Genomic DNA, 21,754 nt, shown 5'->3' on the forward strand with positions numbered 1-21,754 from the left:
CTCAAGGTCCCCAGGTGGGCAGCGCGGAGTCCCACGGACTTCCAACCAGCGATGGACTAGCCAACGGACCAACGTGCAGAATCACCTAGCATCAGGTCCACCAACAGGCCAGGATCCACCCCCTCCCCGGGCTTCGCCCCCACTCATTCCTCCCCCCTCCCCCCCTTCATCTCCTCCCTTTGCCTCCCGATCGCCAAAGTGGCCCGAGTTTAGCCGGTGGAAGGAGATTAGGGAACCTTTCACCGTCCCTGTTCTGACCCATGCGGTATTTTCTGCAAAAATTAGCGGCTTCTAGCTGGAAGAGGAAAGGAAAAAGGAGGGGGGAGACGAGGGGGAGCAAGAAAGGAAACAGCCAGGTTGAATTCCCAGTCTTTATCAAGCAGTTCGCTCACCAGTGAAAGAAAGCTGCAGTGGCAGATTCGAGCCACATGCGGTAGTGTGTAGCAATTAGTAGATAAAATGCTGACTAAAGTGCTAAAACATGAAGTATTATTGTAGCCAAGGTCAAAAATGCTTCAGTTGTCTTTTGCAATTTGGGGGAGGGGGAGGCCCAGAGGTGCGCAGAGAGGTTTGAATTTTCGAAATGGTTGCCTTCTTTCTTCAAACTGTACTTTTTTTTTTTTTTTATGATCCTGTTTATTATAGCCCAAGCTGCCTAATTATGTCACTGCTGGTTTTTGCAACTAACTTAATCCTCCTGATCCTTTATGAAACGATTCACAGGCACTGAAAAAATGTGTCTACTGCTTCCCCACCCCCTTGAGGGGGTGAGAATGATTTATTTTGTATTTTTTTACCTTTTAAATAAACCAAATAAAACTGAGAGTTGGATTTGGGGCTAGCAAAGCAGCAGGAATATAGATGTGTGGGTATAGGGTCCTGTGTTTCAGTGTAAGAGAGCCCAGAAAATAGTGGGTCATATAAACATATACTGCTTTATTTCCCACTCCTCTTTTATGCACAGTGAGTCCCAGCTACAAGCTTTTTTATAGATAAATAAAGCAGTTGCTTTCATGATTATAACTGTCCTGAATGGATTGTCTTCTTACAACATTCGATCTGTTTATGAGTATTTACTTTACATTAGCCCAAGGACCCTGCACTGCGGGAGTTTGTCTCTATTCCCCTGGGTGTCGGTGTCTCAAGTCTTACATCTGCTCTGTGATTGATGGAGCCTTGAATCCACGTTATTACTCTCTCACAAGCAGAAATCAAACAGGCTATTAACTACATTACTTCAAAGAACTGTTTCAATACAATCTCCTTATCTTAATTGAAACTTTCTTTGTATGGATATTTGCTACACAGATAATTTACAGGTGCCTATCAAGCATCATATTAAAGAGGTAAAATAGATGATATTTTTTGGTTTTTTGTTTTTGTTTTGATTTTTTTTTTTTTGTAAACACACACCATTGTGATCTGTGATTTTAAAAGCCATTTACAGGATTGGACCAGAGGTTTGATTTATTAGATTTTATTATGTTCATGGGGGGTGGTTGTGGTGGTGCTGTAAAAAGAGAGGGAAGATACCCCTGTGATCCAGTTTTGAAATTTAGCATTCATCTGATTACAAGACTGCAGATATTCAAAAATATTCAGACCTAGATCCCTGCAATTGTTAACATCTGAAAAACCTTATCGGGAGTTTACAAAAAGAGAGATTACACAGCATGCAGCCTAGTTCAGCGCCTACCTTGAAGAGACATAGAAACAGGGTTTCTAATTAGATGAAGTCCCTCACAGACACTTAAAGACTTACAGCACCAAAACCAGCAGAAGTTGCTTAGATGCTCTTTTTTAAAAAGCTGTGTATTTTTTAAGAGAGAGATTTAATATACAATCCAGGGATACCCTCAGGCATTCTGTTGAGGTTTCCTGCATAAATGCTGGAAATGCATTGGTCATACAGGAAACTGACTCAGAGTCGATCTCAAATATGATCTTGTCAAAATACTGCAACTCAAGTTTTTAAATATAGGATGTGTTGAACTGGATGTATATATTTACGCTAACAGGACAGAGACTAACTGAAGCCTTAGGCATCTCTCCTGTATTAAAAAAAAATACGTAAAATGCCCTTCAGTCAAGTCCATTCATATGTAAAAAAATGAAAATGGGTTATTCTAATCAAACGTCTGCAGTATGCATCATAAAGTTAAAAAGAGAGAGAGAAAGCATGAGAGAGCTGTAATTTCTCTTTGTAACCCATGTTTATAAAATAGAAAGATCAGATGAAATTTCAAGGAAGATAATTAAAGAGTGATGTGCAAGTCATAATTTGGCTAATGCAAAGATGGGAGACTCTGAATTGTTACATTGTCCTCCTTCATTGTGCAGAGTTGTGATATTACTTTAAATTATTAAAATAGTTTTCATCTTTAAGAATACCGGCTCTTTGGCATGGGCTTTTATTACTTATTGTAATTGGAGGATCTGCCATTTTCTTTCGTTTATCTCTGTGTGTATAGAAACGAGATAGATCTTGCCTTTTATTACTTCCCCATGTTCTGAATCAAAAATGTGGTTTAGATAATGTTAAGTGCCCTAATTCTTACTGCAGCGGACGCAGACGTTATGAGAAGGCATAAAAATACACACAGAGGGTCTTTCCACCTCAAGTCACTGAATATGAGGCATTTGTGCTCTGCCGGGTGTATTAACTTCAGCCATGTGAATATAATTTTCATTAAAGTAATCCTGTTTCAACTAGATGCTGTGACTAGAGGTGAAACGTTGCGAAAGCGTTAAAAATAGCTTACTAGTAATTTCAACATCCTGTAATTTTATCACAGATCAAGTTTCAACTGTCATACTATACAGACCTTATTCCCCATATAGTACATGTTTACTTTTTTAGCATGCCAGACCCACTTTAGAAAGACTGGTGCCAATATAATAAATTCGGGGGGGGGGGGGGGGGGGGGAGGGGGGGGAAGGAGTGGGAGGAGAACGGGGAAGGGGGTGGGGAGCGTGGGGGAAGCGAGTACACCATTTTACATCAACACTGCGAAAATGCAATCTAGCCTGGCGGAGGACGGGCAGCTGGGTCGGAGCGAGCGAGGGCTTTGCAGTCTCTGCCTGTTCCTTGTTCTGTCGCTCTTAAGTTTCTCTGTGTTTGCATAATAGCCGTGCATGCAAACCTCGCAATGCTCCAGGGCTCCAGAACAATAAATATACACATTTAAAACCTTTATTGTCTTACGGTTCATGCCCCCGGTTTTCAACAGCTTAATTTCTGGTTGTATTTAACTAGTTTGCAAATGGATTTTTTCAGTTTCAAACTATTATTGAGGAAGCTCCCCTCCCTTTTTTGGCGGGGGAGGGGATGGGGGTGGGGTAGGAGTCGGTATATTATTCCTGTAGCGCTGGGTTATATAAACACATTATCATTTGAGAGCGCCCTTGGCGTCCATCAGCATTGTAAACACGTACTAGTGTATATACTTCAAAATTAAAGAATGCACACGCAGAACGGGGAGCCTGAATTCATATTCCGAGCAGACTCGCTGCTCGCATTTATTGATTTATCATGCATCGTTTATTGTTCCAGTCCCTAAATGCAGTCGCTGTCCGTTCAATATTGTTTGCAAAATCCTGAGATGTGTGTGCACTGCTCACTTGTCTTTCTGGTTTTTTTTTTTTTTGCCGAGTATTTTTTGCGAAGCGAACAAATGCATTAATATTTATATGTTTATATAATCGATAACCCACTTTTCCCTTCCATGTAAATAGGCATCAAAATATAATTTAACAGATTAGTTCTCGAAAACATGGCAGTGAGGAAGCGTAATTTAACTATCAAACAAATCTACATGTCTAATAACAGCAAATCTGCTAAGGAGCATTAGAAAGAGGAGCAGCGCCCCGGAATCTCTGCAGGAAATGTTCTTTATATTAGACATATACAAGCAGGTCCTGTCAGATGCACAGCGGAGCTCGCTAGCTCTCGTCTCTTCCAAAAATCTCATTAGACGACACCCCTAGACAAGGGAGATTGGGAAGAGGGAGATCTCATCTTCACACAGTTTTAGGGTGGATTTTATTTTTACAAACCGTCCTATATGTTTTTTGCCTTGATCCATCCGCTTCCCGCCGAGATCGGACGGAACCTTCCTTCCGATTATGAATTTGATCATTCCACATTTGGAAGGAAACCTACACAGTTTTGACAGGAGCTGAAAATTGAGTCGTCAGAGAAATATTAGGACATATTTTCAATCATTTTGGTGCCGAAGGGGAGGCAAGAGCTCAGTTTTATATTGAGACATTACGCCAGCTGAAGGCAGAGAATGTTTTTCCCTGCCAGGACCTGATGCAATCCATTCAAGCCAACAAGTTTGGAGAGAATGTTGAGTTCAATCAATTCAGAACGTCGAGATGGAGCCCAACTCACTCCAGGTATTTCGCTCTCCTCCGCTCCTCCGATCCCGGCACCCCCCGGCACCCCCCCGCCCCCCAGCTCACCCACACCTCTGCACCCACCCACACCCCCCACAAACTTTTCACCAAACTTTTACCCTCTGCATCCCCCCAAATCATTTTTATTGTTTAAAAAAATCCCTGCACTGATCATACATACATAATGTAATTTTACCGCCTCAGATGGAGAAGTAGGGAGAGGTGGCGGTGGGGGTGCCCGGAGTTTTTTTTTTTTTTTTAAGGGAAGCAGAAAATTTGTGGGCTCTATTATTTTTCCACCCAGCTTTATATCTGTTGGCTCTTCTGTATTAAGAGTGTGGATGTCTGTGTGTAAATGTGTCTGGGAATAGATGTTTGTGCTCTGATGGCTACGTTATTTATTTGGTGCTTTTTTTCCCCTGCAGTGGGTCGGCTCACCGTGTGGCTTGCACGGACCTTACATTTTCTACAAGGCTTTTCAATTCCACCTTGAAGGCAAACCAAGAATTTTGTCCCTTGGCGACTTTTTCTTTGTAAGATGTACGCCAAAGGATCCGATTTGCATAGCGGAGCTCCAGCTGTTGTGGGAAGAGAGGACCAGCCGGCAACTTTTATCCAGCTCTAAACTTTATTTCCTCCCAGAAGACACTCCCCAGGGCAGAAATAGCGACCATGGCGAGGTGGTAAACTTATATCTCCCTCTCTTCTTTCTTTATTATCCCCCCCCCCCCAAGTAATGCTTATTACAGGGCAAGCTTGAAAATACTGTATTCACTTCTGCAGGCGAGCAGGATCGACTCCTTTTTTAAAGGGGTAGCGCCACTAGCTGGGGCTCGAGTATTTTGCCATTGTCAGAGTTTGGCTGTCAGCTTTACAAAGAGGATCCAACTGCTGATTTTAGTCAAGATCAAATAACTTGTTCGAGAAGGGTTTTGTTCAAGGATATGTGTGTGTGTGTGTGTGTGAGAGAGAGAGAGAGAGAGAGAGAGGGAGAGAGAGAGAGAGAGATCGTTCGCTCTCTTGCTACTGCGCTTGATCACATGCTTTTTATATTTTTTTGCCTTTTGAAAATTTTACCTTCGCGTCTGGCTCGGTCGGGGCTGGGTGGATTTCTTTCGGTGGGTTTCGATATTGTTCACTTTTTTTTTAAGTAAGTATTTGATATGTTTAAGAGGGCGGAAATTACGAAATGGAGGCAGAGTGAGATCAAAAGCTATTGAGTTGGCAAAGACGTGTTGAATAAAGTGATAAATGACAGGTACTGGAATAATACATTCAAATAACTTGCAGATCTGCCCGGGCGGATTTCAAAGCGGTCGTGTAACCGGCACAAACACGTTAAGCATTAACAACTATCTCTCGCCCCCACCCCCCCACCCCGGACAAGCCATTTGATGTTCTAGTTTTCAATTACTCCACGCAAAGTGGACGTCTTCCAGCGCGATCTTTGGGGATGTGTGGGACCGAGACGGGGGAGGGAAGGCAGAGGGGTGTGTGCTCGCCCACTGGCCCTGCGAGTCCGGCGGCCTCCGTGCCCAGACGGCGCTCCGGGGGAGGGTGGGGAGGGACCGAGCTTCGCCGGCACGTTTCTGGGCGGCCGCAGGGGCGCTAGCCGCGCTCCCGGGAGGACGCCCGAGGTGAGCTGCTGTCACCGGGCGCCGGGGCGGCCGCCTCCCTTCGGCTCTGTCATTTCATGTGTGACCGCAGTTCTGCGGGCTCCCCTCGTCAGCTGACCGACCTCAGCGCCGTGATACCCACCAGGGGAACTATTTTGGGGAGGCTGTGCCCTCGGTGCGGTGGGAGGGAGGGCGCGCGGCCGCCTGGCAAGGCTTTGTGTTGCCCGAGCGAGAGCAGGGTGATCAAACTGAGACTTTTGAGGGCAGCTAGCTCTGTGCCAGGCCCTCGAGCTTTCGAGGTAGATGTAAGGATCTTTTTGTTAAATGAATGGTTCCCCGTTTAACTCATCCCGGAGCGTGGAGCTGCCTGCCAGTCCTTCCACAATTCCTTGGTTTGATGGAGTTGATTGTAGTTTTGGCATCGCCAGTTCACTCCCTCTCCCAGGATCGAATTACCCATCAGTGGTCTATGCCGGTTAATTACTGGAGTTCGTCAAAACCTTCGCCCTCAGATCTGCCTCTTCGGAAATAAGCCCCGCCCTCCTCCCCGAACGTTCCCCCCCCCACCCCCCCCCCCCGCCCGCTTTGGGTTTTAAACGTTCATACTTCCCGACGTCTGCCTGCAATTTTACAAAGGTGTTGTTTGGAAATACTGGGAAAAAATACTGCAACCTACCAACAGGTTGAGCTCTTTCCCCCTCCCAAGGTCTAGCTCGGCCCCCTCCCCCGACCCAACTTTCCTGCGCAGCTGTCTTCCTCCCCTCCCCCTCCTGATTTCTTATTATTTGCTTTTCAAATTTATTACTTCAACATGGCCTGTGATCTGGAAAAGGGAAGGATTAAATATCCAGAAAAGAGCTGGTGCCTAATAGACTTCTGACTAAACCCAGAAGGAAATTATTCAGTGTTTTATGAGATATTTTGTGGTCACTCTCCTCTCTCTTTTTTTTTTTTAATTGAAACTGAAATATTTTTAAAGACCCCGAGTTGACCCCACTTGGTCCAGTTTTAATTTCTGTTGGTGTAATTAAATAGTGAATTCTGATTTAAGAATAAAAACAGTATTAGCCGAAGGTTGCATCTGTTAGAACTGCTGATAATGAATAGATACACAGTATTTTTAAATAAACGATTTTAAAAAATTGTTCATTAAGGGGAAATGAAAGCGAACCGTTGTAATGATCTGCACATTTCGTCACTGCTATATGAGCCATACCTAAGAAAATTAATCTTGCCATTTAAAAGTAAACTCTAGGGGGTTTGGGGAGGGAGATGGCTCTATTTATAATCCTCAGCTGCATATACATCGTCTAATATTATGCATGATTTGTTTTTTAATGCTAACACGGCTGGTAATTAGCTGTATGATTATACTTGTATATTTCATTAGGACTTTGGCTGATGTCATTGTGAATTATTCAGCCATATTAAAACAATTTTCAATTGAGATAATGACACGCCTCAAAATTATGCAAATGCAGGCTGCATTGTGCAAAATAATTATGACAAATGTAAAGCAGGTAGAAAGTTTCCCAATGCAGATCGCTTTTCCACCCTGGTGATGTCATTTCCCCCCCTGGCCTAAGTTAGTCATTCATTAGCTGAATAGCAGCCCCAGTCTCCTCTGGAGGAGAGCCTACAGAAACCAGCATTTACTGCAGGCACCTAGAGGGGGCAACAGGGTCCTCTCATTAAGAAATTTGCTTTGTTTTCACTTACTCCATTAACTTGTTTATATACAGTGAAATGATTTTTGTTATTGATTTTAAATAGTTTGGAATGATGCATTTGCCATTTGCAAAGTGTAACTGAAAGAGAAAGGTTTCTTGGTGATGTGCACTGTTACTTGGAGAAAATGTTCAGCACATTTAATCAGCCAGGACAGTTTATTTTAAGTAACCAAATGGAGGTTAATAATTTCTTGATTGAGCTGACATCAGCATCCATTTCAAAAGGACAGCCAGGACTCAGTATGCTTTTTTGGTTTAAGAGAACCATTCTGTCTATTTATGATTTCTTGAAATGTAAAGACGTCAGTTCTAAAAGCAGGAAAATTATCATTGTGCGAGATTAGAAATAGCGTCCCTGTGTGGTTTGCTATCATCTGCAGAGGGCCTTTTTGGGGAATATTTTATTGATCCTTGCAATAATTGTATGAGGCTGGATAAGGCAGGACTTTGTATGCCATTTTACAGATGGAGACAGAGGCTTAGAGAAATTATGTGGTTTGTCAAAGGTCACCAGGCCAGAACGCAGGCTTTCCTAAGCTTTAGGGTTGTTTTTTTTTTTTTTTTCTCACTAAACCCTACCCTTGACACCAGAGTTTTAATACATCATATTATATTCTAGAAGTATGCACTAATGTGGGCTGGTCCTTGTTCATTTTAGAATTATGACTAGTCAATCCATTTTGCCAGAGGTCACTGGATTTTAGGTAGCAGAACCATTCTTATTCTATAAAGTTCAGCTGATTCGAGCTAGTGGTATCTAACAAGAACAGTTGCGTTTTAATACCATTATTAATAATCATTAACAATTTATTATTGGTTATAATAACTATGATAATGACTTAACTGCTGCCTTCACATACTTCCAGTGCTGGCAACTGGTATAGAGGAAAAGCAGTCCAGAAAGAGTTACATCTTGATTCTGCAACTTAGTATTTGTTCGACCTTGAACCAGCATAAACACTCTGAGCCTCAGTTTCTTCAGCAGCAAAATGGGGACAATAATGAGGCCGACTGTGGATTGTGAATATCAAGAGGCATTGTATGGGCAAAAGTACTTCAAAAACAGTACAGTCCTTAAAAATAGAAAAGAGGGATGATTGCGGTGATCTTTATTCTAGATATTAATTTATAAACAATAAGCAGGATAACTTTTATGCCTGTGTGGGGGTTCCCAGGCCTAATCATGATACTGTCTTAAATTACCATGAAAGTGAATAGCAGAGCCATATACAAGGAGTTAAGTGTCTTTAGTAATTACCCCCAATCGCCACATTCAGCCACAACCTCTTCAGAGGAGGAAAATGGCAAAGTAGGCGGGTAATTGGTTCTGTTACTGGGTAACTTCTGATTATATTCATTTTCAAATTGCCAAGCGCTTAATCTATTGGCAATATACCCTCTTAAAAGAGGTGGATGTGCAAGCTTGGATTTCAGCCTGACCGTGGGCTGGATTCTACAAGAAGCTTTACTGGGCACCTGCAACTTTGAGTGTGGATGAGTAAGCTAATGATGTCAGGAAGTCAAGATCAAGCACACCTGGGCATTACAGATAGTAATGACACGTAGTCAGGATTTCTACAAGTGGTTACTATCTGGTTAAAAATTGTCAAACATTCATATTCCAGAGCCCCTGTTGAAATTAACTCGATTGGAATCTCTGGAACTAGGGTCCAGGATCCTGCATTTTAAACATTGCCTCGCTTTCCTCATCTATGAAATGGAAATACAGTACCTACTCCCTAGATTGCCTTAAGGATTAAATGAGTCAATACATGTGAAGTGCTTACAACTGAGATTGGCCCATAGTAGATTCTTCAGTAGTGGTGGACTCACTGTTTTTATCATTAATATTTGTATTGCTGTTCTCATTGAAATTTGAGACCACTACCACTACTTTCCTTTTTTTTTTTTTTTTTTAAGATTTTATTTATTTGAGACAGAGAGCACAGCCAGGAGGAGGGGCAGAGGGAGAGGGAGAAGCAGACTCTCCGCTGAGCAGGGAGCCAGATGTGGGGCTCGATCCCAGGACCCCGGGGATCATGACCTGAGCCAAAGGCAGAGGCGTAACCGACTGAGCCACCCAGGCACCCCCACCACTACCTTTCCTAAAGAAAGGTTTTCTCTGTGAGAGGACAGCATCTAGGTTAGTTTGCTAGGACAAATACCCGATACAGGTCTCCCCAAATCAGGTTGGCTTTCATCCATATGATGAGTTTAGCTATGTCACCAAAATAAAAAGTTCCTTAAAGATTTACATTTCAGTATGGAGCTATGCTGTCATCTGGATCGGCAGGATGTGTTTAAAAGATTGCCTGCTTGTATCACATCTCGTGTTAGTCAGACACGTTCTGAAATCTAGGAGGTGCTGGACTGACCCTGTTCTAGCTGTAGATGGCTGCTCAGTCTCCGGTCTATATACATGAGCTGACTTTTTTTTAAATTTCCAAGACCTCTTCAAGTGACCTCACTGGCCTTGGACAATTTCTTTAGCTTTTCTGAGCCTCAGTTTCTCCATCTGTAAAATGGATCTAATGATCTCTACTTTGTCAAGAGAATTAGAAACAGTAATGGAAAGCACCTGACAACTAGCATAAGCACTTACTATGGGAGAGCTCAGCAAATGAGGCATGCAGTTCGGGCAGTTTTTAGTAGTTTTAGTAATGACCTTCAACTAGGTGAAGGAGTAACTTTGCTCCAACTGGCTGGCCCTTCAGAACTAGGACGAGAACTAATGAACTCTCTGGAGAGAATTTAGAGGACTGTGATAAGCATTAGTGAACTACGGCCTGAGGGCTGAATCTGGACCACTGTCTGTTTTTGTAAAGTTTTATTGAAACAAAGTCAGACTCAAGTTGAGTACTTGTGACGGTGAACATTTGACCCGCACAGTGGAAATTGGGAAATTATTTACTGTTTAGTCCTTTACAAAAATGTTTGCTGACCCCTGGCCTATGGAGTTGATTTGAAATAGGGAGCGGGATTGTGTACTTTTTTTCTCTTTCTTACTTGGGTTGGAGCAAGACCCAGTAATACTAAGAAATAATTTAACAGTCATGTCAAAAATATTTGCATAAACAAATCTCTGTTTCATCACTGATTCTAATGATGTTAAAATTTGAGAATCAGTAGAATGTGTACTGAGTTAGATTTTGTAGGTTCAGATCCTAACTCTGGCAAACGTTGGTGTCATCTATCTTGAGTTAATCAAAAACTGCTTGTTGAGTGCTAACCATGTACTCGGAGCTCTGCTAGGTACAGAGGTGGATGCAAAACAGTTCATGATGTGACCCTGTTTCTCAAGAAGCTTATCAATCTTCATTGAGAGATGAGATCAACACGTTTTGAAAATGTAAAAACAACATAATTCGTTATGTAACACGTTGGTGAATTGTGCTGACAATAAATGCAATGTGTGTTTAAAGGAAGGCTCATGATCTGCGTGATTTTGGAAAAAAGAATTTATTCAGCTTGCAGATGTTGATTGAAGGCCTACTATGTGCTGGACAACAGGATACAGAGAAGAAGGAGAATGGCCTCAGCCCTCAAAGAGCTCATCGTTTACTCCCATGGACAGACATTGGTCACAGAAAAGCTGTCAGACTCTCTCTGTGCTCCTTAGTTAAAGTGGAGATTAATTAAAGTCACTATTTATAGCCTTTCCTGATCTTTCTGGAAACTAGAAAGTATTGTCTTTATCTTTGAAGTCTCGATCACTCAGTGCATATTTATAGAGCACCTACTTTGTGCCAGAGCCTGTTCTAGGCCCTGGGGATACAGCCATGAACAAGATAGACAAGAATCCCTGCCTTCAGGGCTCTTCCTGGGCTGTGGTTGGTTTCGTTCTCCCCTGTGCTTTGCACATGCGCCTTTGGTGATGGTTATCTGTGTCCTTTTCCTTTGCCTGTCACTCCCCCTTTCCACCTCCCCTCTTCCCCCACCCTAGCGCTGTTCTCAGGAACTGCAGGTTATGCCTTATTCACCTCTGGGTACCCCCCCCCCCCCAGTATTCAGTGCCAGTCACTAAGTATTTATTGAATGACTATATGACATCAGTCATCTAAAATGTTCTTTCCCACAGCCTGCTTTCTTTAAGGCCAGCCTGGTTTCTTCCTGGCAGAGGACCTACGATGGGTCATTCCCATGTGGGCCAGCTGCTGCACACCCCCGACTCACGCGTGTTCTTTCTCATCTAAAATCCATCGTCGTTTTGCCCCAAGATGTGAAAAAGCGTAAAGGATATTCTTTCAGAGTACTCCACAAAGAGATGGGTGCCTATTTGGGACTGATGATGAGGCTAGACCCAGCATCTCCGTGTTTGGGTACTTTTCCCATCTTCAGCCTTCAGCCCATAAAAAGCCAGGGCAGTGCGGTGGCAGTCTGACCAGAGACTGCTGGTCACTCCTCACCTGAGTGTGGTTGGCAGCTCCTGTGGGCCAGCATGCTTCCCAGACTGATGGTCTTAACTAGGCCAACGTTTGATAGGGAGTCAAAATTGTAAGCAATTAAAACCTCCCTTGATGTTTAGAGTGTCAGGCACATACTAAGGAAATGTTATTTTTATGGAGTACACGAGTCCATACATGTAAATACTTTGTTATTAATTATTAATAAAGCATACCATTGTTCGCGGTGGCATCTAGTGATACATGACTCGAGCTCATTTATCAAAGTCTAGTTTTAACCAATATCCAGAATATAATTGCTCGAATCAAAATGCATTTGCTTGTCATTTTTTATAGCCAGGGGTGGTTGGACATTTGCCATCTCCCACTCAGAATAATATTGTAGCTAGTGATTACCCGTTGGTTTGGCTTTTAAAGAAATTTAAAACAAATTTATCGGTTGTTGGCTTAAAGATTCATTCGCCTCTCAGAAATGCGGTCGCAGATTTCCTGCATTTCTTGAAAACTCTGCTCCCGTGGCCTCGCACAGGCATGGATGGCTTTTTCCAGCCACGCTGTGGTCTTTGCCGGCTTGCCAGAGATTAGAACCCGGGCCTTAGCCTTCGGAAAACACGGCTCCCATCCTGGACTGTGAACGTCCAGATCGACAACTCATTTCAAACATGCAGATGATGATTATTACAGAAAGGGTGCTTTCGAATCAAGCTAATGGCATCAATCTCCAGCACACACTTGCGTAAATTAATTCCGCTTTTAAAATCAGATGCACTGTTAGCAGCGTCAAAGATGGATATTTGACATTTATCACACAGACGAGGACGTGTGGTTTAATTACATGAATTTTCTGTAGAATCTCTGTGGCTGTATAAATAGACGCACAGTGGCGCATGTCCTTGCACGCGTGACCATCGAGTTCACAGCCCTGTCTCCATCCCTTTGCCACGATGAGGAAAAGAGCGGGGAGGGGCCATGTGTTACTAGTCAATCCAGTGGCCCCAGGAGCCTCTTCCCCGCCTTACCATACCTTTCCTTTCTCGTGACTCCGAGCACACCCAGGCTGTGAAACACACCCCCTCCTCCCCAGAGCTGAGTTCCAAGCCTGATCAGTGACACTAAACATTAAACTCTTGTCTTTGAGAATAATAGGCTTTGCTTTCTACACCCTCAAGCATGTTGAGCTACTGTGCAGGCTGGAAAATAAAAATGTTCTAATTGTGTCTTTTAAATAAGCATAGGAGTGAATTAATTAGACCATATTTTGTCTTTAGTTGCTTAGTTACACAATAGTATTCCTGAGCACGAGTAAGATAAATTGGCTCTTTTTGTGCTGCCTGTCCCTTAATCATAATTACTGTATTGCTTAGGAGAGTAAAGCATACATAGATTTTGAATTTTTTATTAATAGTCAAAAATATGCATATGATATATAAAGTATATGCTGTTCAACCTGTTTTATATGCTTTTATGTGGGAAGAAGTTTTATTGTGGTGGTAACATTTGCATTAGTTGCTCAAAGATGTAGTTCTGGGAAATACATAATTGAAATGTTTTTGAATTGCTTTTTCTGGCCTTTTCAATCTTATTCAAAATAATAGTGCCTCCAGTCCTGGAGCAGTCATTCTCATTTGATTTAACATCTTTCTTTGCACTGTGTGTGCAGGGCCCAGCCTTAACCCTGCAGAGCCTAGACGGGGCTCCGTGATTCTTAGGCCTCAGACATCGCGCCTTATGTTTCTGGGCTCACGCCGTTGGGGGTCGGGGGTAGTGGGGCAGCAGAGCATGAAATGCCCTTTGTCCTTGGCACACTTCCACGTTCCTCGCAGAAATTTCCAGGGTTAGAGATCGTTAAGACTTTGTTTTAACTGGGGCTGGACAACGCTATGAGCTTGCCTTCTGGGGTCTTGCAAAATGGGATGTTGCTACCAGAACTCGGGTTTCTGGCCCCCTACCCCGACCCTCCACCGAGGAGGCAGCAAGAGTTGGACAGCTTGATATAGTTATTGAACAATGGGAGAGTCTGGCTTAAGACCCAGGATGCATGCTGGGTAAATGTATGTGAAAACTGACCCCATTGTTCTGTTGTATTTGAAAAGCAAGTAAATTATTTACAGATATTTGCTAATTAAAGCACATGTTGTTTTACCAGCACAAAAGAACACAGTATAACTGGAGACAAAGAACTAAGTGCAAATAATTTAAACTTGCTAATTCTGTGTATTTTTCTGAAAGGAGGAATATGTTTTAAAAATATGTATAAATACATACATATTAAAGTGTGCATATGTGTGTGTGTGTGTGTGTGTGGATATTCGGATATGCATGTGTGGGTTTTTGTTTGGTTCTGACCCCTACATGGGAAGCCTTGCATGCTACAGCGGTAACAGGCCAAGTTATCACCAGTTACCTGTCACTGGGCTTGCCCCTAGCCCCCTGTGGGCCATGGGGATGGAAATCATTGTGAGAGAATACTTGTTTTCCCTTTAGTCCAAGCTTTGCTTGCCACCCTCTGGGTTGAGCTCGGCTCAGGGTACCAGTGGAAAAAAACAAACTATCCAGATATTATACCAGAGAATAAAAATGTTCTTACTCACTGCCTTGTTCTCTGACTTTCCTCCACGATAGGCTCAGGTTTAGTTGTTTTTCTTCTGTGACTACCCAACTTCGGTGACATTCTGGTTGGAAATCTGCGTTGTGGGATGAGGGCCTCTTGACATGGGGCTAAGGGTTCAGATGCAGAGAAGGTCGCCGAGAACATTCTCCTACTCTCAGAGACCTTCCCCGGCTGGATGTTGGTGGAGCCGTAGGCGCAGCTGGTCCCTCTGGCTCTGCCATCTGCACCGACACGTTTGGTTTCCGGTGTGACTGGCTGGACATCCCTTGGCTCTGTTGATAAAGAGCATCAGGAAGGCTTGCCCTGGTTATCTAAGAAAAAGGCTCATGTCTAATTTGCCATGGACATTTGAATAGACTTAGAGGACATTCAAGAGAGCAAGTCCAGCCCCCTTTATTTAATGGACACAGAAAGGCCAGAAAAATCTTGGGCCTAACAGCCAGCACCCTCGGGCCCAACGGTCTGCTGCTCTGAGGAAGAAGGGCTGCTCTCTTAAGGTTCTACTCTGAGGAAGATAGGCAGGCGTTTCCCGTGGGTGTGTTCAGGGTGGATCATCCCAGCGCTCTTAGACCAGTAGATGGTGCCTCTGTGGGACAGGGCTCGTATAAAATCACTAATGAGAGTGTGGGCTTTAGTGCCAAGATACTTACCCAAGGGTCAGTGATGACAAAGAAACCAGGCTTGGTGTTCACAGTCCCCTCTGGACCTTACCTTCATTTCCATATTCTTTCCTGAAGTTAGGAGGGCCCTCTGATGGTATTATTTATGTTGGCTTAAGAAAAGCTTTGCTGAGACAGCACTCTTGGCGGCAAACTGAATTGGCATTTCTGCCACTCTGATACTCATGGATGGTTTCTTTCATTCTGAAATGTTTATTGCATGCCTACTATGTGTCGTTTCTTTCCAGTGGGGACATTAAGAGTGAACACAATGACTAATGCACAGATAAAAATTTCTGTTCCCATAGAGCTTACTCATTCTCTCATAATAAGAAGGAAAAAGCAACTTGATTCATCTATCTGAAGTGGCGGAAAACCATCCCCATACATTTTGGTCTTAGAACCACACTCATACTTCCTTCTTCTAAACTTTTCTCTTCTCTATGTATGCACAACCCAGAGAAAATGCCCCAACTTTCTCTTCTTCCAAACCATCTGCCAAAGTTTTACCCACAGTGTTTTCAATGAAGTTACAACATTTTCTGTTTATTGAGTAGCTATTATGTGTCAGGCATTGCATATATATTAATATATAAATTAAATGCTCATTTAATTCTCAAAGAAATTCTCTTAGGTTGTTGTATTGTGACATTTTCATACTTCATAGATGAGGCAGCTGAGGCCAAAGGAGGTTAAGTAACTTGCCCAAAGTCACGTATAGTTAAGACTCAGAGCTAGGATTGAAATCCAGGTTTTCCTTGATTCTGCCAGGATTGGTGATCTTCATGTCTCCCTATCACTTTAAAATACACTGAGGGACTATGGGATTTTGATTATATACTGACCTATTCCCTAATTGAGCCTTCATGAATATTGTTTCTTCAGTCCTTCATTTATTTGTTGAGCATATGGCGCTTGAAAGCTTCTGTCCTGCTCTCTAGGAATGTGCAGTCCAATTGGCGGTTGACTGATACACAGGTGACTCAGTCATCATACTGTGCACTTAAGGAATAAAAAGTTTAAAAGGACTCCTTAAATCCCACACCCCCCAAGGCAGGCATGTGGTGCCTCTCACACATTGCACAGGAGAGGAGACTCAGCCTCAGCCCCCCTCGAACGCCTTATGTGTGCAGGCCAGCATGGGGCCCTGGAGAGACAGAGGTGGGGAACCAGGCAGATCCTGCCTTCAGGAAGCTGCCGGTCAGGTGGGGAGTGCATAATTAATCAAACTGTCACAAGTAATGGGTCATCATGTGGCACAGTCAATGTGATGGAGTAAAAATACAGGGACCTCTGACAGGAGTGCCTGATCTTGTTGGGAAGCTCGGTGAAGGCATTTTGAAAGAAACAACATTTGAACTCAGGTCCAGTGAGATTCTGATGAAGGTTGGGAAGAGGTTTCTTTCCAAGATGTGGAGGTGGGAGCAGTGTCCCTACAGGATGATTTCTGGGTGGAGCCTAATCTCGGTAAACAGGTTAGAGATGCCCATGCTGCCCACTGGAGGCACCTACTGTTCTCGATGTCATCGAGACACCTAGATAGCATCTTCAGAGGTGATTTACATTGGCCGGCTGTGGGGATGTTGAAAACAGGGGGTCGGTAAACGAAGGCCCACTGGTCAACTCTGGCCAGCTGCCTGTTTTGTAAATAAAGTTTTATTGGCACACAGCCGCACCCAGTTGTTGACAAATGGTTTCTGGCAGCTTTCACACTGTAGTGGCAGAGTTGAGTCGTGTGACAGAGACTGTGTGATACACAGAGCCAAAAATATTTACTATCTGGCCTGGGACTAAATTGATATTAATAAAGGTAGTAGTAAAACTAGATGCTTACAGCTTCGTTCGCGTGAACTTTTATTTACTCCTTACAACAGTAATACCGTGAGGTAGGTTCTAGTGTCATCCCCATTTTGCGGGAGGGCCATCTGAGAAGTTAGGCGACTTGTCGAGGTTTCTAAATTCCTTCACCAGGTGAATGACAGAGACTGAATGGGAACGTGAGCTCTCGTGATTCCAAAACACAGATGGCAAAAACATCGCGCCGTCCTGCTGACAAGTGGAGGAAACACAGGCAGTATGAGCAAAGGGGTCTAGAATTCACCGAGGTATTCCTCTGTGAAGTAAAACCTCTCAACAGCTGGATCCCTCTTTCAAGGCCCTGCTCAAATGCCACCTCCTCCATGATGTCTTCCACCATGTAGGGGAGAAAGGGACCCAGAGCCTATGCACGTGCATAAGTGCCCACTGGGCCCGGCAGGTGACATCAAGTGGAGTGAGCCAGGTCTGGAAGAAAATATGATGCTTGAGGGAACTGGGGATGTGCAACTCACTCGAATGTTGTTACTCACATCCTGCTGATCATTACTGGGCAGGAATGTCATTTCATATTGCCAGGTCTTTCCATTTTTCAAGAGACATGTCAGAAATCTAGACTTTTGTGTGAGTGTAGTTGGCACTTTGGTCCAACTTTCAAAAAACACTGGGCCAAACAAAACATATCTTCAGTCTGGATGTTTCCCCCCAACCTCTCCCCCAACCCTGGCTGCCACCTTGCACTCTCTAGAGCAAAGCTTTGGATGATTCAATTTTTAAACCATTCTTATATTTGGCCCATTTTCTGTGAATAAAGCAAAGAAGTGAGAAGGGGAAAGCCAGGTAGACAAAGCCCTCACCCTTCTCTCTAGCCAGAGTTCCAGAGGCCTGCGGGTACAGGACTTGAGCTGTGGAAAGAAGCGTGTGCGAGTAGGAGCGTGGCCTGGAGTCACGCTGAAGGTATCCTGGAGACAGGAAGCTTGGGAGCAGGCCCTTGAAAATAACTAGGACTCTCTTGGATGGAGCTTTTTGAGGAATGAGTTGGACAGAGGAGGAAACCCTTGACAGAAGAAGCCATAGGAAGGACATAGATAGGAAGGAAGGACATAGCAATATTGGATATGGTCTACACTGGGCAAGAGGGCAGGGATTTAGTGGAAAATAAGGTAGACCGAGGCCAGAGTTTAGGGGGTCTAGCAGGTCAGTCTTCACTTGAATCTGAAGGCCAGTGCTGATTAATAATTTCACATGTGCATTTTGTCTTTCTGGTTGGAATAGAAACTCTTAGTCTAGAAGCTTGAGAAAACCAAATGTGCATACTTACTCTGCCAGTTAGTAGCTGGTTGTCATCTTGGTCTACTTACTGAGTCTCTTTGGGATCTCAGTTTCCTTACCTGTAAAATGGGTTCCTCTTACAGGGCTGTGAATATCAAATGAAATTCATATGGGCACAGAGCACCAAACCATGGTCTGGCTTCTCCTAGGCCTTTAGCAGATGCTCGTTATCGATCCTTCCCTTCCTGGTCAGGGGCCAAATCATAACGTATTGTCTCAAGGAGGTCTGTCATGATGCTAGACTGTTAATAGCTCGTTAATAAGTAATGTATTGGTTGAGCCGTTGGACTACTAACTATTATTTGAAAAATGCTAACTAAAAAAACTATCAATTTGAATAGAGCGAAACTTCCTGGCTTCCCATCTGTCCTGAGACTTTTCTGTTTAGGCGCAGAGATTTTGATCCATGTTTGAGGTTTCTGGTCAGGTCTCCGTTCTGTTCTGTACCATTTAGATCTTAAAGGACATTGAGGGGGCGTCTCTCCCATCAGCCACAACAAAATGAGATGAGATGGGGGAATGATGGTGTCAAGAGACAAAATCTGCATTCCAGATGTTCCATCTTGGTATGCCAAAGAACGTTCAAACCTGCTGCTTCTCAGGTTCCGCCCCCTTCTTGAGGCAACCTGTGCGAAACTGGTGTTGACCTGCCGAATGTGCACAACATTGAATTTATTTCAAATACTCTCACCTTCCCTCCGCTTAAAAAAAAGCCTCTCCTATTTCCTATTCTTACCCCCCACACCCGCAATTTAAAAACATGTTTCCCCCCTAGACACCTCCTCTCCCTCCTCTTCTTGTGGTGGTGCTGGGGGTGGTGGTAGGGAGTGTATTTCACACACATCTTTAAGATGTGCAAGGGCAGGTTCTTTTAAAAAGCAAAAAAAGCACCAGCAAAGGGATGCAAAAGGAAGGGAAGGGGTCCCAGCCAAAATGGCTGGGGGATCTCAGACATAGGATCTTCAAAATAGAGACTGCCTGCTGGGCCATTAAATCCTTTTGCTTTGGGTTAATCCCACAGTGTATATCAGATTACTGAATTCAGATGAAAACACTGCTCTAGTACTCTGTCTCCTCCCCAAATTATTCCAAAATCAAGTGTACATGGGTTATAAATACAGAAAATAATTGAATTCTGTGTCTTAAGTGAAATAATCTGTTCCATTCTGTTTCTTGTGAATATTCTCCATAATAGTCTAATTGTGTTTTGTGCTCCTGGGAGCTGAATGTGTGTTCAGCAACAATGCATTGGGTTGTAAAATATGCATCCTCAACTATCTGGGCAGGCAAAAAGAAGGATCTAGTAAAAAGGCTGAAGATGTTTCTCCTAATGCAAATTGTATGAATCACATAAATGGTGGTATCTTTTAAAATTATCAACAGGCTCTGTTTTTCTTTTTTCTTTCCACGTATAGGTCCTGTTTCTCACTCCACATTTTTGATGTTATAGATCAGTAATTCAATAGACAGCCAAGCAGGTGTTCAAATCACTCCTGACCCCCCAAATTCCTTAAGTGACCCCTCGAAGCAGTGGAGTGAAAACATTCTCAGCATGTCAGAATATTGAGCTATCTCAGTTGCCTTAATTTTTTTTTTTGGCCTTAATTTTTAAAAGGCTATTTTCTGCCCTTTTTGTTTGTTTGTTTGTTTCTCTTTTTAAGCAAAGAGAAGCCACGTCTTGATCCCGGCCGTGAGGATTGGAGGACTGTGTGTCTACAGGGCCTGCAAATCGCGATTATAGGCATCACAGTTCTGACTGGTCCGCTGTACCAAGGGCCTTCCAAAGATGAATCTGGAAAAGGTGGGAGGAGGAAAAGAGAGACAAGCCTTGGGCTTCTTCTCTGGTAGCTAAGGATGTAATACAATACTGCTCTTGAAAAACATTTCTGTTTTTAAACATAGGTCTTTTGGCTGCAAATTTTTATTCAGTTCAGTTCCACCAATATTTATTAGTATATCCAGGGTACTGTGGGGGTGGCAAAGAGATGAGTGATATCGGCCCCTTTCCCTTCAGTTGCTTGGAGGAGAGAAAACATAAAGTTAGCCTTACTTGGCAAGATGATCTTTTACTCTGCCTCTTGCATCCAGGAAGATATGCTCATATTATTAAATCGTGTTCTTGGAAATTTCTGTGTGTCCCCCAAAAAAGAAAAGGCCTCTTGTATAGGTAGTTGTTTCAGGATTTAGGCAGGCAGGAAGCATTTTTCCACTTCTCAGCAGAAATTAGTCTAATTTTCCAGCAGAGTCAAAACTGGTAGTTAGCACCTTCTTTCATGGGCTTTGTTTCATTATCACACAAAAATGTGTACATATATCCCATATTAAAGATGAGTGTATTGTTATCTATTTTTGTATAACAAGTTACCTCCAATTTTTGTGTCTTTGGACAACATTTATTATTCAGTGTTTCTGTGGGTCAAGAGTCCAGGTAAGGCTTACTGGGGTGCCTCTGACTCAGGGTTTCTCAAAGTTGCAATCACAGTGCCTGCCTGAGCTACGGTCATCTCAAAGCTCACTGGGGTAGAATCTACTTCTAAGTGGCTCACTTGCCTGTTGGCAGGACACAAGTCCTCGAGGGCTGTTGGACTGAGGGTCTCATTCCTTGCTGGCAGGTGACCGGGGCCTCCCTCAGTCCCTTGCCATGCCCCATGGGCTTCTCCATGGGCCAGTTCCCAACATGGCGGCTGACTTCCCTCACAGTGTGTGAGTGAGACAGAAGCCATAGTCCTTTTGTAACCTAATCTCAGAAATGACATCCATTTGCCTAATTCTGTTTGTTGGCTACTGTGCGACCCACACTCAAGAGGTTTACCCAAGGGCATGAATATGGGGAGGTGGGCATTGTTAGGAGCCAGATTAGCAGTAAGCAATGGAACCAGTCACCGTAGCCTAAGGCTAGTCTGATGAGGGTTGAATGATATTCTTCTTACCCTATCTAGCTCTTTTTTTCCTCTCTCTCTCTCCTTTTGTTGTTGCATATTCTGTCTGGGTGGTTCCTTCCAAACACCTCCTCGCTCTTCTGGGCATTTAATTATAGAAGACATACATGGTAGACAGCAGATTGCCTTAATCTTTTAAAGATTTGTAAGTCTTAGAGCATGTCAACAAGCCATATTGGGTCTTTCTTAAACCTAACATCTTGATCAGTGAATTTGGAGAGTTTTGCTGGAAAGGGCATTGTGTCTGG

General features: G+C 43.4%; 1 protein-coding gene across 3 annotated transcripts in view; it reads left to right on the plus strand.

The window, feature by feature from the left end:
• Nucleotides 1-3,914: 3,914 nt before the first annotated feature.
• Nucleotides 3,915-21,754, plus strand: part of ARID5B (AT-rich interaction domain 5B) — a 177,023-nt gene continuing 159,183 nt past the window's right edge. For 2 of the 3 annotated variants that reach the window (XM_032423865.1, XM_032423866.1), the window contains exons 1-2: nt 3,915-4,401; nt 4,827-5,081. In XM_032423865.1, coding sequence (XP_032279756.1) covers nt 4,381-4,401; nt 4,827-5,081 — 276 coding nt within the window. In that variant the 5' untranslated portion in view covers nt 3,915-4,380. Of the gene's footprint in view, nt 4,402-4,826; nt 5,082-19,319; nt 20,369-21,754 lie in introns of those variants that run through there. The other variant, XM_032423867.1, reaches the window with a different exon arrangement.

Source organism: Phoca vitulina, unplaced genomic scaffold (assembly GCF_004348235.1).
Source record: "Phoca vitulina isolate PV1807 unplaced genomic scaffold, GSC_HSeal_1.0 scaffold29, whole genome shotgun sequence".
Lineage (NCBI taxonomy): Eukaryota > Metazoa > Chordata > Mammalia > Carnivora > Phocidae > Phoca > Phoca vitulina.